Source organism: Oryzias latipes, chromosome 19 (assembly GCF_053564925.1).
Source record: "Oryzias latipes strain Hd-rR chromosome 19, Olatipes_Hd-rR_3.1".
Taxonomy (NCBI): domain Eukaryota; kingdom Metazoa; phylum Chordata; class Actinopteri; order Beloniformes; family Adrianichthyidae; genus Oryzias; species Oryzias latipes.
This window is the reverse complement of record NC_136255.1, coordinates 17,436,193-17,457,576: the sequence shown is the minus strand read 5'-3', so window position 1 is coordinate 17,457,576 and position 21,384 is coordinate 17,436,193. Positions and strand designations below refer to the sequence as shown.

At 40.4% G+C, this 21,384-nt stretch overlaps 1 protein-coding gene across 4 annotated transcripts in view; it reads left to right on the top strand.

Annotated features, from left to right (window-relative positions):
• The window catches only part of adkb (adenosine kinase b), a 135,909-nt gene that overhangs the window by 6,797 nt on the left and 107,728 nt on the right, over positions 1-21,384 (top strand). For all 4 annotated transcript variants that reach the window (XM_011488215.4, XM_020711872.2, XM_020711873.2 and 1 more), the window contains exon 4: positions 9,468-9,546. In XM_011488215.4, the coding sequence (XP_011486517.1) occupies positions 9,468-9,546 (79 nt within the window). The remainder of the gene's footprint in view (positions 1-9,467; positions 9,547-21,384) is intronic.

Below are 21,384 nucleotides of genomic sequence, written 5' to 3'. Positions count from 1 at the left end.
CACAACCTTCTCAAACCGGGCTTGGAACCGGCAGAGGTAGAACAAAAGGCATACGTCCAAATCCACAAATACACTGACTTACTTGACAATGATCTGCACAACACAACACTGTTTGAAGGTGCCACAAGTTTACAGCATAGCCCCCTTTCCAAAGACTTAATGTCCAAATGGAGATTTAAAGTTCTGGTCCAATTACCTGTTCAGCACTACACCTGAAAATCAACACAAAAAAAAGCACAAAGACTCACAAAAAACAGCGAGGTCCCACTCTGACATTGGGCAAAAAAAAGCCTCCACAATGCAGAATAAAAAGAAAAACAACATCCAATGCGTTCACAGCTGCATCGTATAGGTGAAAAACATCTTTATTACAAACTGAGGTCTCTATAGACTTACTAGCTCAGTCAACTAACATTGTTTTGCAACCGAATCTAGTTTAACACGATTCATTTTTTTCGTTTCATCACCCTGGTGGGAGGAAGATCATTGGAGGCAGTGCACTGTGGCCGCTCCTGAATTCAATTATCTAGTCACAGCAGAGGCCATATAATCCTGTTGTTGCTGAGAAATTGCCTGCTGTACAACACAAACCATCCACTTTCCCCATAGTACTGGCTGGGGAATAGATCTATTCTTTTTTTTTTAACATCTTGTTATTTCTTTTGTTCTGTTCATAATAAACTACGTCTGTTAAGTTTTTGTGTCTGGATTTTATTTGCTGATTGCAAATAAAATCACAAACAATTGCTGAACTGAATCTCAGACGTAGCTTCAGCTCTGCTCTGTTCCCCCCAACATATGGAAGCCGCTGCTTGGTCTATGATTTACATTCTGGTGGTTAATGAGTCATGTTGCAGCCACTGCATGACTTAGCTTTCATTTAGACGACATTTCCTGTGGTTTGAGAGCTGCAGTCACAGGGTTGATGCTGGTTTTAAAGGGGACACATCAAAGCGATGTATGGAAGGAAACGACTAACCAGACAGTTTTGACTTTCTCTGTTTTCTCATTCGTTCAACAGGTCCTTTTTTATTTAAATGGGTATTAAATAATTTAAACGTTAACCCTAACATTTAAAAAAAATCTTGCTTCTTTGAACTTTTTTTATTCAATGATTTGTTTTTCATTTTCTTGGTTTGTACCTAATCCGTCCAGCAGGTGGCGACAGCAGCCTGCTGTTTGACCCAAGAGTCCTCTGAGCTGGATGAAGGCAAACCCCATCCAGTCTGACATTATAATGGGAGCAAATAGACATTTTATTTCAGGATAACTAGGCATTACAACTTGTTACATGCATTTTACAGTACGCCATGCACCAAACCCTCCTGGGACTCTTCCCCATGTCATATTAGAGCTAATGATTATTAGTGTGTCAAATTAGTGAGTCATTGTAACAGAGAGCGTGTCTCCACCTCGCAGGGGATGGAATTGTCTGGCTTCTGAATATTAGCGCTGTTCAAACATTTGTTTCCCCGTCTCCCTTTCTGTCCAGTGATAATTATTTGTTTACTTTCTCATCTCTGTATGATGGCGTGGCTCCTTTCAGAGGTTGTTAGCTCACAGCAATTAAGTTCATCAGTGTTCATCCTCTCTTTTCCTCTCGCTCAGCACTCTCCCCCTTCCTCCCCTGCCACCCTTTTTCTCTGTGCTAAATGCAGATTAGCAGCGTCACAATCACATCCAGAATGAGAGTAAACTCCTCATTATGCCGTGTGACCCTCTGCTGCATGAATAATTCAGGGATGCAACATTAGTGGCTTGCTGTTATTAGCATTCCGGATGGTGAAGGAAAGGGAGAAACGAGGGAGGGTGGGAGGCTCATATCACTGACGAGGCTGACTCAGGGGGATCAGCGCTGGATTGAGACACACATCACACACACACATCATCACACGACACAGGAGATCAGTGGAGGTGCCTCTCCACTCGCACACCCTGCTGTCTGTGTACATCTTACACACTCCTGCTGCTGCTGTGCTGCTCAATCTGCTTACTGGGAAGAAAACAACAAAGGCCCCTCTCGCTGAGTACATGCTAAACACTCCAGCTCCTGGGTTTGTGTGTGATAGATTCTGCTCTGTAAACACACTTGACTCTGCCCCTCTTTCTTCATATTTTATGTTTTTAATAAATAACGAGGCAAATCGAGAGCACTAGAACCCCCCCCCCCCCCCCCCCCCCCAGTGGAGCTATCCCGGAGTGTGACGTGCAGAAACACTCCCTCGTGTGTGTTTGTGTGTACTAACATGCAGGAGTGCATGCCGGGGCTGCATGGTGCCACTTCACTGGGGGCACTTATGCTTGACTGAGTGTGTAGACACATTACAACCTGCCTCTTCCCCATCCTGATCCGCCGCTAAGACAGAGTGCTCGAGTACGGTACTTAAACTCACCTCGGTCAGCCACTGGGGGGTGGGGGGTGGGGTCAGCATGTCGGGCTTCCCCCTGGTGCTCAGGACAAAGGTCATGGCCCTACTTTCATCAAGCAAAAGAGAGCGCGGAGAATAATGACACTCAGCTGTTAATAGAGACAACAGAAACACGCTCAGCTGCCAGCTACACTTCTTTGAATGTTTTATTGATAAGCACGAATTCGACTTCTTGCAGTGCTAACATAAATCTGACTTGTAGTGAGGTTCCACGTCCCATAAATCGTGCAAGAAAAAAAAAGAAATGTTTAATTAACGAAACAGGTGAACGTTTAGCGGTGCGGGTGATTTCTCTGCATTTAGGGCGCGCTCGCTGCATCACCAGAGGTGGCTGATGCAATCATAATTACAGCTTGTCCTCACTGGAGCTGCAGATGCCTCCTCTCTTTTGTTGACGCCAGCTGCCAGCAGGTGGTGCCAGAAGGAAACATCCCCCAGTGAAAGGAGGTGTAACAAACAATCTACATTTCTGTGACTGTGTGAAGATGATTCCTTTCCTTCCCACTCCCCCTTTTAGAGAAGCTTTTTATAATTAAAATGTGGGCGTCTCAGTCGGTACATACACAATGTTCAGTTCAGAGACGCTATTTTTAGCCATCTTTGATCTCGCAGCAGCCACAGAGGAAGGAATCCATTGATGTCAGCCTTTTGCAGATGTACATGATCGTTCCTGTGCGCCGAGCCTTTGCAGGTGTAAAGATAGGAAGGCTGAGCGGCGAGCCACAGCACTTCCAGCATGTTTAAAGTTCAAACTGGGCCATATGGTCGCCACAGCAAAAGACGCTGGTGGAATTATTCACATGGAGCGCTCTGAATCGCCCAGATCCCGGTATCCACCTCCAAGATAAGGGGAACGTCTCAAAGGCTTTGTGCTCGAGCTTCAAATCTCAATCCTCGAGAGAACGCCAGAAGCCCCCATCCTTGCGTGCCTTTTTCCCACTCCTCTTCCCCTCTCCCTCGTATCCTCACACACTCCCACAAACACACAGCACAATGTGACAAACGCCACCCTCTGCAGCGCGAAGCCAAAAAACCTGTGACATTTCTGAGGAAATAAGATGAACTCATCCTTCTCGACCGGTTTCATCCCCACCGCCTAATCCTTGAGTGCAGCCTAATTACGTACAAACAGTAGTCTTCAGCTAATGCCAACAAATGGCTGTTGCTGCTGCTGGATCGGCCGATTATTAAAGGGATGCACATTTGTTGGTTCTGCATTCTAATGCAATTACTCACCCATTATGACCATGTAATTGTGCAGTCATTAATTGTGCATCCAGTGTGCAACGCAGTTGTGTGTGTTTTCTTTTTTACACAAATGAACCGGGGGTACCTGAATAATGACGATATTGTAATGCGTTTGTGCAAATCAACATTTACCCATCAGTGCAGTCTATTAGAGGGTGTCAGAGGACAGGGAACAAGGCCTCAGTCGCTCTTTGAATCATGACTCATTTGTGCTCAGTGCTTTTATGTGCCTCGTTCTTTGCCATCTATTCTCACCCCGCCTTAATGTTCCAGCGATAAGAATTTCCTATTCATTCTGCATTCTTCATCTGCTGCGCGAGAGAGGCAGACTCTACAGGTATTGAATGAAAAGTACATCTATTTCTGAGTGGGTTGCACAGGCATGGAAGATAATTATTGATTTGAAATAAGAAAAGATAAGGCTCAACCTTGAGCAGCCCAGCGATAGCACACAGAACAGAATAATTAATGGGCCTGTCTTGTGTCGGGACAAGCTTTCACTCCCAGACGTAGCGTATTGATCCTAAACAGATAAACTGTGTAACCCTTTGTGAAGGGTTTGACAAACAATTTAATTGGAGAGAAAAAAACAACAATATTCCTCACCCTTTCCATCTCCCTTTCGTCACATCCCTGAGTGGTTTTTCCTCCCCCTGACCTATGGAAACAATTACCTGTGCATCCGTCCTTCTAGTGCCTCTGGACTACCAACGAAAGGCTGGTATTGGATGCACTTACTGATTGGGGAATCTAATCAATGAAGGAACTTGTCTCCACTCCAGATGGCCATGTTGAAACTGTGATTTCCGAAGCCTTTTAGCCGCATTTCTCTGCAGAAAACATCCGTTTAAATATACCTGTAGCTTTTTTCCGACGCACCTTCTACAAAGGAGGACAGCGAAGACACGTCGATCCTCTCCTGATTAGGGATCGGGACAGCTTGATCATGTTTTTCATGCCTGTCCCTGTGATTTGTAAGCTGTTTAAATGTGAACGAGGCAATTAAATGAGAACGAACGGCGCGTAGGAGAATGGGTGCTACGGTGATCATTAACAATGAATTACCCCGGTGTGCACTCAAACACTTGGGGAGGACTTTCAGGCAGACCACTCTGGAGGATCCAGATCCAATCTAGCCATTGATTAACAGAGACTTGTTCTTCCTGTGAAATCACTCGACTGGGATTTTAGAGCACTCATCCAGTCTTATAGAGATAGGCTAACATCAAAGGCGAATGAAGAGGGATTGGTTAAATGGGCTCGCCTTGCCCTCCATGTAAGAGATTTAGAAGAGCAAATCTTGAATTATTGCCTCATGTAAATAGTCTACTTGCCTTTTTTTTGTAAAGCATTTGTGAGGAGGGGGGACTTGTGAGTCTCTTGGATAGAGAAGTACTTAGAGGCTCTCATATTTCCCTTGATGGGAAACAACGGTGGGGGGTTCAATCCCCAGGAATGTAAACACCAAAATGTCTCTGAGTTATGTGAGCTGCCCCTACCATTGGGGCAGACTTGTTGTTTGGTGTGTTTGTATTTAAAACACTATTTCAAGAGTGATATCCAGTCGGTGTCAATAGCAGCCTCTTGTAAAGCACATGTACTCTATATGTTGGTGAAATGTGCGCCACAGTTGAAATTGCTTTTCCTTTGAGCAACACCAACAGGTTTTAAAGGGTGAGGTGAGTAGCTTTAGACATTTTTTTTTCAAAAAACAATTTCTGTCCTCATGCTCACTCCTATCAAAGGGTGAGCCCCGACTGCAGTAGATGGAAAGGGATTTTCTATCCATAAATGGCCATGGGGGCCTTTTACGGTGTCGCTGCTGAGGGATCACATGATTTTTGAGGGTGTAAAGGTCTCCGGGCAGCTGCTCCTTTTTCGGATTGGATTTTTTTTTTCTTTTTTTCAAGGCGTCCAAGAGCAGGGCCCCATGCTGTCTGCACTGAAAGGTGGAGCAAATACTTCTAGTGAGGAAAAAAAAGTTCAAATGCTCAGAAACTGCGCCTCCATTTGAAATGGGTGTAGAGTCCCTCGGCTACATTCATTGCTATAAACATCCACAGAGCTCAAATTTTTTCCTTTTTGTCGAGGACTCATAACAGGTGTCTGAGGAAAGATTTTTTTTCTCTTTTGCTTAGCATATTTTCCACTTGCATGGAAAGTATTTTTTTCTTTATTAGGAACATTGTGCCCCGGGCAGACCCTTTGCCTTGAGAAACGATATGTAGACTTTCTTTGAAGAATTTGTGGGTACTTTCACACTAACTCAAAATTCGACCATGCCTCGTTAAAGCAAGGTTATGCCAGGTATTGAACCTGTTTCCACTCATGTTGGTTTGTCATAATGCACTCTGCATATGGATTTATCCAGTCTGTGGCACTGGGATTTTATAAAAACTGTACACGTCCTGTTAAAGATTAAAATTCATATGTTTTTCCTCCTAAAAGTGAAGCCATAAAATACATTTTAAATCCCCAAATGCATTTGAACATAACATAAGCCAGCATCAAGCTTTTTCCACAACAATTACCTCCACTCTGTAAATATAAGATGAAATTACACACGGCACCAGAGGGAATGATATGGTCCACCTTGACCTATTTAGCATGTCATGTGATGTCCCCCCCTGCACCTCTGTTGTAAATATGCTTCAAAGGAACAGCCTGCGATGTAGAGTTATGGGAAAAAAGCCAAGCAACTCCTAATATAGCATGTCATCTTCACTGCAGTTGGGTCAATTACCCTAGCAGGGTGGACACGTTTATATACTTGGCCCACTAGGAGACTGTTTATGTGAAGAATGTGGAGAATACACATTATTCATGTTCCTGGCTCCAAGGAAAAAGCCTCTGCTGCGGAGCCCAGCTTTGCATCATGTTGCGCCTAAGCGCCAAAGGTATTGATGTTCAAAATGACAATATGATGGGAAAATGCAAAAACGGAAAGAACTGCTTTCAGTATTTGTCAAGTGTGCTTCTGTGGTTTATGTGTAAACGCTGCAATTGTTTATCTCCCGTTTCCCAATGGAAGCCCTGTTTCCAATTCCCATTTTATTTCACTTGTTCCAGGTATTTGATAAAATTTCAACATTTTCTCAACATAAAAAGACTTGGTTCTTAAATTCGTGTAAGTTTTAGCTAATGTAGCTAATGTTGTGGGCCAACAACTCACATCTTTTTTAGTAAAAAACATTTGGTGAAATAATGACAGAAAAACGATGTCCAATTAACAAAATAATTCCTTTAAAGTTGGCAATTTTATTTCCTTTTCTGAGGTGAAGTCCTTTTATTTTGCATTGTGTATTTAATGCTGGGTTGTAACGCTGGCACGGCAGTGTTGATGCTCAAATGTCAAGCAAACATTGCAGAAATCTCTTTTTGTTTTAACTTCTGAACTGCATTTTAGGGAATATCTAAACAGGGAGATTGTTCACTCATGTTTTGGGTGTTTTTAACATGTTCTGGTAACATTTCTGTCATGATGGAGGACATATATAAAGAAAATTTAAATGGAAACTGCGTTTCTGAGTATTTCTTAGAAAAAGTGCAGTTTAAAACTTAAACAATGGCTGAAAACAAACCGGTCCTGCAGACGTTTATGATATTATAGCTTTTCTTGGATTTTTTTAGACTCCTGATTTATTGTAAATATCTTTATCACTGATATTGTGCTATTGTATTGTGCTGTAAATGTAATTGTTGAACATTTTATCCTGCCTTAGGACAACGGATGAAAGTTAGTTCCTGTGCTAACCCTGGCATATTTATGTTGAAGCAGCTGCTGAAACATTGTTTAATATGCACTGTCCTAATTAAAAAACAAAAAACAAAACTGGTAGCAGTGACGTGGGTGCTACGGTCAGTGGGCCACAAGCTCCATTGTGATGCATCCAGTTGTAGACGACTAGATCAATGTACTTCTTGATTTTCCTTTTCCGATCTGGCATCTGGCTCATACATGTACAATATTGCTCGCCGTTTTTGTTGCCTCAGTAATGTGAGCTTGGGGTTGTGAGGGGCTGTAAAGCTGGTGGGAGAGAGTGTAAAAAAAAGAGATGATGGGAAACGAAGGCAGGCCCACTCAGCACTAACTGTGTAAGCAACAACTCAGAGGCAAATTTCTGACGAACTTTTGCTGCTCCGCAGAAACTACGTCCTAGTAAATGACAGGGCTTATTCATTTTGGCTATAAAACGGCATAATCATAACTAAAAGACCAGCAGAAGACTTACAAATGTTTCATATTCCTAAATATTTTTCTGAAATGTTTTTTCTTGAAACCTAAGAGTTAATGTGTTGGTCTCAAAATAATGCTCTGCAGTGTTAAGTGACCCCATGTAAAGTCCAACATATGTTGAGCACGCTCATTTTAGAATGTAGAGGCTCTAAATATTGTCCTATAGGCATGTGCAAAACAGGTCACGAGGTTGTTTGTAGCGCTGACTGATGCACCTATGCATGCTTTGTTGGCCAAGATTTAATTATTATTTTTTGCACAAATTCATGAAGTGGAGAAAACAAATCACAAACCTGGTGTACGTGATGCAATAAAAGACCAAAAATGTCACTATAGCTGTAGTTTTCTGTAGTGCTGATAGCATTTCTTTCTTCATACCAGTGTCTTTAGACTTTCTGTGAACTCTTGTTTTTGTTCTCAACAATTTCAAATTCTTTTGACTCCTTTTTATCGCTTGGTCGTGTATTTACACACCACCTTCATATTTCACATATCTTACATTTTATGTGACACAATTGTCCACTTCTCAGTCAAAGGAGATCTAACTAAGAAAAGGTCAAAGAAATGGAAACAGATGGCTTAGTTATGAAAGAATACAGGAAAAAAAGTACATTGTTAAAACATTAACTGGGGTGTAATGTTTTTATTGTGTCTGTCAATGACCAGCTTCAGCCATATCAGATTTTTTTTCTAGCCATTATTCATCTCTTTACCTTATGAACATTGTTTTTTTGCCTTTTACAGCATCTACGCAAACTGCATTGGAAATTGTATAGACTGCTGGTGTCCTTATACAAATTTCTGATGTCTTTACTTCTGGATGAACCGCCTTTATGCTACATTCACACGGGCCCAAAAAACGATCTTAAAAATGTGCAAATCTGCACGTGAACGGAAGAGTTTTGATCGTGGAAGCTCGTAACCCGCATTTACGTGCATTTGCAGAGACTTTTCATTGATGCGCGTTAAAAAATGATAGAAAGCCCAGTTCTTGAACGCAGTATGCAATGTTCACACAGGACTGCTGCTACCTGAGACTCTTTGTTAGAAGAGGCGCGGTGAGAAATGTAGAAAGGATCCAAAACTCATTAATTTTGCACCAGACTCTCTCTTTCACAGCTCTATTCCGATAAATGAAAGACTTGGTGACATATAAGTCTGGCCTGGCACAAACCGTAATTAATAATATCGCCTCTCTTATCCATTTTTTAACCAGTCGGGTCTTCAGTCTACAAAAAAGGGACGGCATCCATATGTCACTACCAAATCAGAGTCCCTGATTGGTCAAAGTTAATCTGGTTTAACTTTCAAAACGGCTGCACGTTTGTACGTAGAGCCTGAAAATGGTTGTAGAAACTTGCGTAGAAACTTTCGTAGCAACACGTGAACACAAGTTTTGAATGCAGAAGCCCGAAATGTGCGTTTACACGGGTTTACATAGACTTTTCATTGGAAGTGGTCACTTGAATGCGTGTTGCAGAGGGCGGTATGAACTTAGCATCATAGTTGTAGATCTGCACACATTCACGTCAATCTTTTTCTGTCTTTTTCAGGTTTGCTGAAATCGTCAAGAGAAATAAAGTTGAGTACCACGCTGGCGGCTCTACCCAGAACTCAGTGAAAATTGCTCAGGTTAGATTCTTTTTTTTTTTTTTTAAATCTTCTTTTTGTAGTACTTGCATCCACAAAAGCATTTGTGTATTTTTGCCTTACCAAATGCATAATAAGCCTTTTATTGAAGCTGCTATTCAGCCAACTTTTTTTAATTAAACCTGTTGTAAAAAAAAAAAAAAAAAAGATGGGGAGGTTTTTTTTTTGTTTTCACTGTTATCGAGTTGGCCTAATTTTCTGAGACATATCAAGCAATAATTAGAGAGAATTACAAGTAGATGCAATTAACATGTCACAACAAATTACATCAAACAAACGCTGAAATTCTCCCCGGTTGTTAGACAGATGTGAGCTTATAACAGAAATAAGTGATTGCCCAAATCTAAAATGACAATCTGAACTTTAGATGATTAGTCAATGATTTTTTTTATTTTTTTTAATGTGCTATAAGTTTATGCATTTGACGTGCAGTAATTAGCTGATGATAAGACTTCGGTCTGCTCATGACAAACAAAGACGAGGCATCCAGCTGAAAAATAATTCCCTTCTAGGGGAGTGGGAAATGAGTGCTGGAGCTAATTGAGAGGCTGATGTCTACGTTTTCTGCGGTGTTTGTGTTTATGTTTTTATGTACCAGCGTAGAGGGTTTGTATGTATACTCGTGTTGTGTGTATTTAGCAGAAGATGGATGCAAAGTGAGGGAAAGGAAAGCAGACAGGCCCTCAGGCTGCCACCATCTCCCAGCTTCAGAGACAGTAAACATCCTCTAAAAAGAGACACGGAGCTACGCACCTCCATGCAAACACTGTTTAATTATCGAGATCAGAAGTGTTTGCATAAAACAGTCACTCAAAGACATTTACTGTCAGTTTGATTTTATTCTTTAGGAAACAGCTCTCTTTTTTTTTTTTTTTTGGTGATGCTGTGAGCTCTCCTTTCTCCTTGACTGTCATCAAAAAAAGCGCAATTGCTTCATTTTTTTAAAAACAGATTTTATGTCCTAACTAGCTAAAGTAAAGACACATGTTCAGTTTGGTTCTCCCTAGCTGAAACAAAGACATTGACAATAACCTGTCATGTTTTATTAAAGAGGACACTGCCCCAAGCTGCGAACCATCTCCCTTGTGAAATCAGATGGAGTCTCTGTTTTCATTGCTGGCCTTTTTTTGGAAGAAAGAGTCGTCATGGCTTCTGTGCCCTCCGAGAAACATTAAAGTCAACAATATTGGCTCATAATGGCAAAGCAGGCCCTAGTCAAATGTTATTCTACAGTTTATTTGGATATTTACCCCCTTCTGAGCAAAGATGTAGAGCTGATTCTGAAGCGCTCAAGATAACAAGAGTGTTTTCGTCCCACACCCTGAAGTCTCAGAACCAGTTTCTGTCAATATCTGCCTTGAAGCACTGACTTTTCCACATTTTCACTTTCACTTGATGCTATTCTTTTATGAAAAATGTATAATGCATAACCGGCTCCCAGATTATCACATTGTAGCACCTGCAATATGTGAAACTTCAAACTCTGCTGTATTGTGGAAGCTAAACCTTCAAACGCGAATGATATGCGCCGCAGCACTGAATCCACATCAAAGGGGCCCAGTGACTAAATGAGATGCTCGATCCAGGGCAGGTTTACTCAGGAGCACCATCGCTGCTGGAGGAGGCAGAGAAATTACAGAGGCTTTTGCACAGGAACCGCTACGCGCGCTGGGAAGAACCCAGGGTGTGGGAGGATTGGTGTTCCTGCCAGGAGAGCTCCCAACCACTGCCCCCTCACAAACACAAACAAAAGGATTTAAAAGGTTAAAAACAGCAGCTCAAGTTAAGAATCCTACATTATCAAGGTGAACCTGAACATCAGAGGGTTAAGATCTATCCTAATTGGGTTTATTTAGTTGACCAAGAAGAAGCTTAGATGGATAAGTACAGTTTCCCCCAACCACTCTTTGATCGTAGCCGTGTTTGATATGCATCTGTGGGTCACAGTGATGTCTTATCTGTGCTTTTTCTTTTTTTCTTTTTTCCACACTTATCAATATTCAAATCACTAGGTAGAGGTCTCAAAGTAAATATATCAACACGTTCTGGCTCACCTAGCTGTGCAGAGGTGCTTCAGAATAAGCCTCAGATCTTTGTTTGGATCAAGTCGGTGAACTTGCGAGCAAGTATGCAGAGCTCCCCAGCTCAGATTCTTTTGAAAAAAAAAAAAAAAAAAGCGCAATAATATAAGAAAGTTGTTGCCTCTGCCTTGGCTCTAACAAACACCATGCCCTGAAGGAGCGTCCAACATAAAGGCTTACTTACTTGATGTTGCAGGGCTGTAAGGTAACAAAAACCAGCCTCACACATCAAAAGGCTCCTGCTTAGATGCTTCATGGCAGGAAATAACAATCATGTATCCTTTTTTTTTGTTATTTGCAAAGTTGCTGAAGAAAGTGTGTGGCTTTTCTGAGGATTTGATTCAAAATTTGGCACTGCCGAGCACTTGAAGTGTTTATCACAGGTGACAGAATAGGTGGAGGCGAGGGGGGAGTCGGTTGACTGGAGGGCCGTATCAACAAGCACAGTCAATTCATTTAGACAGAACATCAAAGTCCTCCAACAGCTCCTAAGGGCCCTGAGATTGAAGTCTGAGCAGAGACAGACTCATTGGGAGTTATTGCTGCTGTGAGGGAAGTAGAACCTACCCTGAGTGCTTCATGTAAACCATACACCCTCATTAGGTCCCCCACAAATCAACACCATTGACGTTTTGTGTTAGTTTTCACCACAAACAGGCTTTGTAAATGTTCACCAAGCAGACAAACTGTTTTGTTTGAGTGTTTTAACTGTAAATGTGTCGTAAAAAGTTATAATTCATTGTGTTTTCCTTCCTTCCTTCCTTCATTTTTTTTCTGTTTTAATTGTTTAGAGAGCTAAAGGTTTTGAAAAATATGCTGTCTCGGTGGCGGTTGTGATGCATGTTTAACATTTCCTCGGTCAGTCGCCGAACGGCTGAGTGGGGCCCCGCTTCGGCTGTCGGCCCCGAGCTCCTAATTGGAAACGTATGTCCAGCGCTCTGTTGAAAGTCATATATGAATAACAGGAAAAATCCCACAGCAGCACTTGACTTGGAGAAAGTTCCTCCACCCCCCTCCCCACCCCCCCAGCTTATATTTTGGAGGAGAATATCTAAAACGGTTTTGATGTCTCCGTAAAGGCAATGACTTATTTCTCTGGGTGAAAATGTTCCATGACCTAATGTTTGGCTTTTACTGCTCGCTTTGTTAAATAAATAAAGAACTTGCCTCCATTTGAACAGACTAAATGAAGAAATGCCTACGTCTGGTACCACTTAGAGAAAAGAGGACAGTTAAGCAGAAAGAGTGGAGCTTTTGTGTTCAAACTATGTGAGATTTTTAGGAGGATGTGCTTTTAAACTCCAAAAGTAAAAAAAAAAGGGGCATCTATAATTTCTGTCTCACTTCATATTTTTACTTCCTGCTTCAAACATTTAACGATCAGCATTAAAAGAAATCATCTTTGTCTCCAAAGAGACCTGGGGAGGTTAGGAGACATATGATGCTGCTTTATTCTTGAGTTTCTGCGGTTTTTAATCAGATTAAGTGAGCTTGGTCTTGCATAGATCGCAGCCCAGCTGTGCTGAAATGAGCACGCTAATGACCGATTTAAACCCGAACCCTGGTGGGCCTTTTGAGCTTCGTGCCACAGAAATCAAGCCTCTAAAGTACGTGCCTGTTGTTAAAGCAGAACCCTCTTGTTTGTTTTAAGACAGGTTAATTGCAGAACCACTGCTGGCACCCACTCTGGGCTTTTTTATAGCACCAGGGTCTTGTCGTTTCCTTCCCATTACGAAGCAGTGAAAGGTCACAGTCTGTTAAGCTTATCGCGAGACATGCATGAAGCCAAATGAACCCCCCCCCCCCCCCCCCCCCCCCCCCCTCGTTCCTATTTCCACTCACTCCAGACATTCCAGGTGTGCGAGCGTGCACTTGAGGGTGGCTACCATTGTTTTCATGGTCACAAGCAATGGAAGCAAAAGGACGCCTCATTCGCTTTGATGAGCGATGTGTTCGAGCGTGCTCTTCAATGTCACCCGCCATGAGGCAGCTGGGAAGTTGCAGTTCATCTCTTTGGTGCCATTTACTCAATGATGAAGTGAGGAGATCTGTTGGTTCCACATTCAACCTCCTCCTTGCTCACTTGTGCACACGCGTCTGTGCTTGTGTTATTGACGCCTCGGCAGCATTGTGACACTGCGCCACAGCAGTTATCGAACCTCAAGCTGTGTGATCACTCTCATTTAGACTGACATTATGCAAGGAGGCCTTCTTCAAGTTAAAATATGATCAGAGGTTATCAAATCCATGAATCAGTTTTCTTTCAAAGCAATTTCAGACACAAAAACTGCTTTTCTTTATGTTTTAACGGAAATTGTGTTTTTGGAGTTTTTACCATGTTGTTATGACATTTTTTAGATTACGGCAGACATATCTAAAGAAAATTCATCTCAAAATTGCATTTCTGAGTGTTTCTTTATTCAAATTATTAATCAGGAAAAGATGGAAAAAAAGTGTTTGAAAAAAAGCTTATTTATGAAACAGATAATATGTTGGGCGGCCCACAAGCTCCCTACCCCAAGCTCTAAGCAACAGAAAAAGGGAATGGGGGGCGGGGTTGCCCAGCATCAACAGTGTAGCCCACATCTCAGAGGGAAATGTCTATTGAACTTCCTGCAGAAACTACGTCCCAGAAAACGACACAAGTTTTTTGATTTAGTCTAAATTACTCTTAATTAACAGACCACTCAGAACGCTTATAGAATAGACCTAAATTAAAAATTGAAATGTGCTCTGTTAATTAAGTTTTTTGTGGCAATGTTTGACATTTGTCTTTTTGGTACAACCCTAGCTCCTTTCAGTTTTTACGCACATTTTTTATCTATATTACACAATAGATGTACAATGAACCTTGAACTATTCAAATACCTAAATTCCAACCATTACAAAAATTAAGATCAAACTGTTTTTATGATGTATAACAAAGTATCAAATGTGTAAAGACAAAATAAAAAGGTATAAATACAAATACAAAACAACAATAGGGTCAAAGCAATGTGAAAAATGTAAAAAAAAAACAGACACAGCTCCACCAAACTATATACAAAGTTCCAAGGATTTATTGTTTTAAGCCAAAAAGTTAAAAGCTAACGACTTCACATTACATTTTAAATGAAAACTATAGTAATGGTGGGAGGGGCTCTGTGTCTTTCTTACATTCATATAACAGGCGATGTGAGTTTAAATCCCACATAATGCTAAACGGTTTTTGTAACCAAACAAAATTTGTATTAAAATTTGACAAATACATAGAAATGTAATCAAGTTGATTGGATTGAGTAGTTTGGTAATAGTCCCCTCATAGCCATTAAGTGACAAATCCGTTCCCTTGCTCTTGCTCTACTGGGGACTTTGTTGCTTTAACAAGAACTGACACAGTTTATCATATAGGTGACACATCAACATACACATCACCGTTAGAGGTAATTTACCATCAGAGGTGAGCTATATTAAGTCGCTAAAGGGGAAAGCAAGTAGAGTAGATTGTAACTCATAAGTATGCATTGAAAAGACTGTTGATTAACATTGAGGGCTCAAGAGACAGAGACTCAGTGTGGATCATGTAGCCTCAGAGACTGGCACTGGGATTGAATGTGATATCTTGCATAACGTGTCCTTGATTTAAGTCCTTGGTTTCAGGCTCAGGAAGAAAGCCTGCACCATTGGTTTGCTAGTGTTTTTTCTGCCTTGGCTGCTGTACAGCTGCCCAAGCTCCAGGCAAAGTCTGAGTGAAATCTGAAAAGACTTGTGAAGTAGACAGTAGTCTATATAACTGGCAGCACTCTCACGTCAAATTACAGGAGGATGTGCTGCACACAAGTCACTTGGCACTGCATGCACTTAAAATGCACAAAATATGAAGACACAAATGTGATCAGCTCTGATTGGGTCTAACAGTAGCTTATTAAATCAACTGTTATTGGAACAATTGTTTGCACAGGTCATGTAACTAGTGAATAAAAGGGCGAGGGTTTTTGGTGTCTACTTTTTCTTTTCTTTTTTCTTTTTTACAGAACTGCTCCACATTTTCATCTGACTATTAAATGATGCCCCTCTCTCCAATTTCCCCTCAGAATGCCTGTGGCACAAGTATTTATTTGGCACATTCTCAGCATGCTCCCACTCTTGCGGTTGAAGTGTTGCATAGCAACTGAGGAAAAACAGCTTTAAATATTTTGGTTAAAAAGGTTTTAAGAAAATAAAGAACAGCCTGCAATTACTGTTCATTTCTCCTGAGTTCATAAGTTTAAGGAGCCGCAGATCTGCGCCAAGTAATAAATGAAATGCCAAATTAGGCTCGGTGTTGGCCTGGAAAAACATGAAAAACGCTGGAATATCCTTCTGCCAATTTGGTTATTCATCTCTTTCGGTTTTGTTTATCGAAAAAATTCTGGCAGCTGTCTGCAGATCCCCTAATTCACAACTGTTTTGAAACAAAGCTTGCAGTAGTTTTTCAAAGTGCAGCTTGGCTCAGTTTTCAAGCCAGCTGAGTATATTTTTTGACATGATGGAAAAATGTGTAGGTGAGTGCAAATTTAAAGTGATACGCCTCAGGAAAACGTATCGGGATGGAGCAACGGGGATGGGGGCGCATGTGGAGAGAGAAGGCTGGATGACGCACAGCAGGTGACAGACAGACACTAATAGTAATGGCTCTTATCAGTGCTTCGCTCGCTCCCTCTTTTCACATGGGCTCTGACATCCTCCTCCTACTCCACCCCCTCCATCTAGCAGGGGGTGTTGGGAGCTCGCTGGGTTGTGCAGCCTGCTCAGACGGAAAGAGCCTGCCAAACACCGGTCCCCTCACATATAAATTGCATCATTAACATCGCCTAGATTATTCCAGGCTCTCCCACCGGGTTCATGGCAGCACCGGCTCAACTTAACTATTTGACTCGCTGAAGACATTCAGGTTTCCTGAGAGAGCTGTGCTTAGATCTGCTGTGAAATATTCCACTTCTTTTTCTCTTTTAAGCTCTTAAAACAAATCCAAAAAGAAAAGTGTCCCTTTTTTCTCCATCACTCACTCCACAGTTTAATGTGCTCTATTTTCTGATTTGAGCCGGCAGGGGTTGAGACGTGACTCGTCCTGCACATCAAAGGATGCAGGTTTCTGTCACCGTTTGACTCACTGTTAAAAAGGTGTCCATGTTGGATGATTCAAAGAAGTCTCTTTTATTTTTCGGATAATTGTAAATGCAGGAAAAGACAAAAAATATTTAACCCTCCTGTTATGTTCGTTTGTGAAGAACAGAGATGATGTTCCTGGGTCAATTTGACCCGGTGAAAGTTTTATTAATTAAAAGAGGTCTGAAACCCAAAAAATCCTAACAAGCAGTGTGAATATATCATCACTAACTCCATTACTAATTATTCTTTCAAAAACCTAGTGAAATGGTGTTCCTTACCTCTAACAGCTAATGATTGAATTATTAGATAATTCACTTGTTTTTCTTAAAAATATACATGTTCAAACTTTTTTCAAATTTTTCACCACTGTATTACTTTTGAAAGACCACCATATAATATACAATAGTTTTACATAACATTGAAACATAACCTTGAAATTGTGTTTTCCATACATGCACTGTGAACCAGAAAAAAACAAAATCACAATACAACAAACAAGCAATTGCAATATGAAGTTGTGTGTGTGTCTGTACATTTACACAGCACAAGATTGATCAGTCATCACATTGTGCTTTGTGCAAATTAATTTTGCACATTTCGCACAGGTCATGCTTGTCTTGACCTGGATCCTGTCTCTGGCTCGTCTCGCGCCCCCGGCCGTCCCCCCAACTCCATTTGGATGAAGCTTTCTGAAGTTTTCTTTTAACAATGATTATGCTGGACATAGTTTCTGCAGAGCAGCAGTAATTCATTAGAAATTGACTTTAGGTTGTGGGCAGGACCATTGGCATGAAGTGAGTCTTCCTTCATTTCCCATCATCCATTTGTTTACTCTCTTTCCCGCTAGCTTACAGCCCCTCACATCTCAAACCTAACATTACCGGTGCAACAAAAATGGTGATCAATATTTTAGCTATCCAGCCGTACAGTTTTGAACCAGCTGTCAGCTCGGACGAGGAAAACAAAGACGAAGAGGGATCTATTTGTCTGCAAGTAGATGGATCAAAATAGAGCGGAACTGGGAGCTTGTGGCTGATTGTAGATTTTACGTTACGACTACAATCTTCGTCAAAATGCATTTTTGTGTCTGCTCCTGATTCACAATGATTTGAAAAAAGAAAGACACAGAAACGCAATTTTGATGTCTTCCATCAACAAGAACAATCCTACAAGGACATGTTAAAAACACCAAAACCAGCATTTTTATCAGAGTGGGTCTTTAAAAATCATTTTTAAGAGGAAATATAAGGAGTGTTTTGGTAAATTGATTTAGAAATTTTAAATCTTGTTTTAAAAAGTTATTTAATATTTTAGAAATAATTAAAGACAGTAAAGAATTATCTTTCATATAGTGCAACAACTTATGATTTTTTTAGTTTTAACACTTTTGTATTGTTATTTTGAGAAAAGCAAACAGCAACAGTAGAAGAAAATAAATAAAATAAAATAAAATAAAAACAAAACATTTCCAGCACAACAAAGTCCCAGCACGGAGGTAACACATCAGCTAGTTACATACATCTAGTACATTACATAGATTATGTCATTGGGAACCAGGTCATCATTAGTTTATTTGTCAAATTGTTTTAATTTTTATAAGCATATGACCTGAAATGTCACTGAAATGAAAAAGTAAGTATGGAAGCGGATTGGGTTCATCCATCTCTTACCTTCATTAGTGCAGTTTTGGCTTGGGAGAGCGTGGGGGGTGTTCAGGCCTCCTTTCTGGCCATTACCTCCAGCTCTTCTTGGAGAATGTACATGCAGTACATTCAGGGCCAGAAGTTATAATCTTTTCAGTGATTCCAGGGATTGCTCAAGGGTGACTGCCACTAGGACGTTCCCGTGACACCATACTAACCAGATGTCTTAAACACCTAATCTGGCTCCTCTTGACATAAAGGAATGGCTCTTCTTCAAACTCCTGTCAGATGACGGGGCTTCCTCAACCTGACAGGGAAGCTCAATTCATTTATCTGCATTCACAGCTTTTCTTTTGATTGCTAAACCACAGCTCATAGCCTATCGACTAAAGCTCAGAAAACAGACAAGTCTGCTTAACTGCAGACATCATATTTTTATCAAATACTTCACTTGTTTATTTATTCATCCTGCAGGATGAAGACTGAGCTAAGATTACATATTTAGGAAGTGACAGGACCCTGCTGTGCATCAATACTTGCAGTAAACATTTTATTTCTGTATTGTTTCTTTATGTAAGCATCTCCTTTAGGTCATTTCTAACATATTTTGTTTGATTAGAGACAGAACTTTAACTCGCCTATTTAAAAACATTTTTTAGACCCCCTAAAATCAAGATAAGACTGTGCAAATCTTCAGCGAAAGACCACACTCTAAGGCTGAACTCAGTTCAGCTAAACATGAATTTGATCTCTCTTCATAAAAAGCTGTAAATTGCATGCCTTGGACAAACTGCTGCACTTAATAGGAACTGTTAACAATTAGGCAATAAAATGTGCAGCAGGCACTGTAAAAACTGTGTTATTGTGTCATTATTTAATGAACACACAAGCAACTGCTGAAAAAATGTGCACATTATTGTAGTGTTAGAAGCACAGACCATAAATTAACTTGTCTCTAACTGCTGCTCTGGTTATTGGACAAAAGTCTTTCTATTTTTGTGGTTTTATTGCTGGATAAGTGAAATCTTACTTTTTGCAAGCACTCTCCAGCCAGAGTCTTTTAGGAAGGTCTGTTGACAGCTAATTGTCAGGGAAAAACTATCTATACCTAGATTTATAATTCTTCACCAAAGGATGTTTGTTCATGTGTGTTATTGGATCCAAAGAAGCAGCCCTCTCTGTGTGGACAGATACCATCACTGGAATGAAAAGTTGCATCATGGACCCAAAATATAAGGTGTCAGACGACAGATCAATGAGGGAAGGTTAGACGTCACTGAGTGGGTTCTCTATAATCCAATTGATCGGAGAATAAAGGGATAGTAGCCAAGAAAACACAGTTTTTTCCACACTCCAATGTAAATCATGTTTTTGGTGTTTTTAAAATGTTCTTGTGGCACTTTTCTCGTGATAGAGGACATATATAAAAATATTTAACTTAAAATGGCATTTCTGAGTATTTCTTTATTTGAATTGTTGTGAATCAGGAGCTGACAAAAAATGCCATTATTAAAGATCTAATTTATTACATAGAAATTACAATTGCCGGTCTGCTTTAAGAAGCAGCAGGGTTTTCTTATCCACTAATTGTAGATGTTGAGTTCATTTTGCAGTAGTGCTGCACCTCAAACTTGTAAATTTGTCAAATAGGATCAAGTAGATCTGAAGTGTCTAAATAGAAAATCCCTATTTTTGGATGTAGTAATGAATTTAGGAGTTGGTTAGCATCATCGCATGTGAATTCTTAGTCTATGACTTAATGCTGTTGCATCAACAAAAAAGAAAGCATTACTTGCCATCAGGTTTTCACAAATCTCTGCTCAATCTCCTACTTTTGCAACACTTTACCAACCAGTCTGACAGCTGTACAGTCACCTGTGTGACGATGCTCATACAGTTTGTGCAAGAAGCGCTTCACTGCTCTTGCTGTAGCAACGGTTACTGACATTACACATTTTACAGTGTATATAATCTTTAGAAGTTCTTGATGCAACACCGCCTGATCAGTAAATAAAGGTTTGCGCTTGAAGTCTTAAGTTATTTGAATTTTATGTTGCAACTGTTCTACGATTTGTAAAGTTTGGAAAAACCTTCAGCTATGACTCTTCATAGTTTATTCCTACATGTTCTAAGCTTGTACTTCTATTAACATTACTATCATTTTAAATGTTAATGGTTGGCAGCTCATAGTGTGTTTTAATGGCAGTTTTGTTACTTCTTCAAGATCTGATAGTAACATAAAAAAGGCCTGAAGCATCAGTTTAAAACTTTTGGTCCAGTCAAAAAAGCAAAAGGTCAGATTTGTGTTTTATCCACCATACCCAAACTTTGGGAACTAAGGTTAACAATCCAAGTTAATGTTGCTGTTAAACTGTCTCACTTGCACTGTCCTGGTGCAGTTATATTGTTGACACAGTTACTATATAAATAGAATACAATTTAAACCACTATAAACTGTTGCTGCATCCCTGCTGTCTCTTCTTGACGTTTGTGTTACTTTGCTGTGAAAAATGAGGCAAGTGTTGACAAGATCCTTAACCTCCCTGTCATAGAAACCCTTCACAAAGCCAGTCCCTCTAGCCTCAGCCTACTTAATCTTAATCTTAATCTTTTAGTAGTCCTGCAGCCCTTAAACCTATAAATCTAGCTGCGGTTTTTCCGTGGGCGACTGTCACTCCAGCAAATTTGGAAAACAGCACAATTGTCAATCGATAGAAAGCGTGCGGTAAATCTGACACTTTTACTTTTAAACTTTTTTTTTTCTTTTTTGCAAAATTACTCCAATGGATCCCTTCTTTATGTTTAGTACAGGTTATCTGTATGGAGATTGCACCATTTGTTGAGGAAAGCAGTCCTATACCACCAGTGAGCCATAGTCAAACAAAAAAAAGTTGAAAAGAAATTGAATGAATAAACTTTAAACTGTATTTTATCCACCTAAGAGGTACGCTTAAAAGCCTCAATTA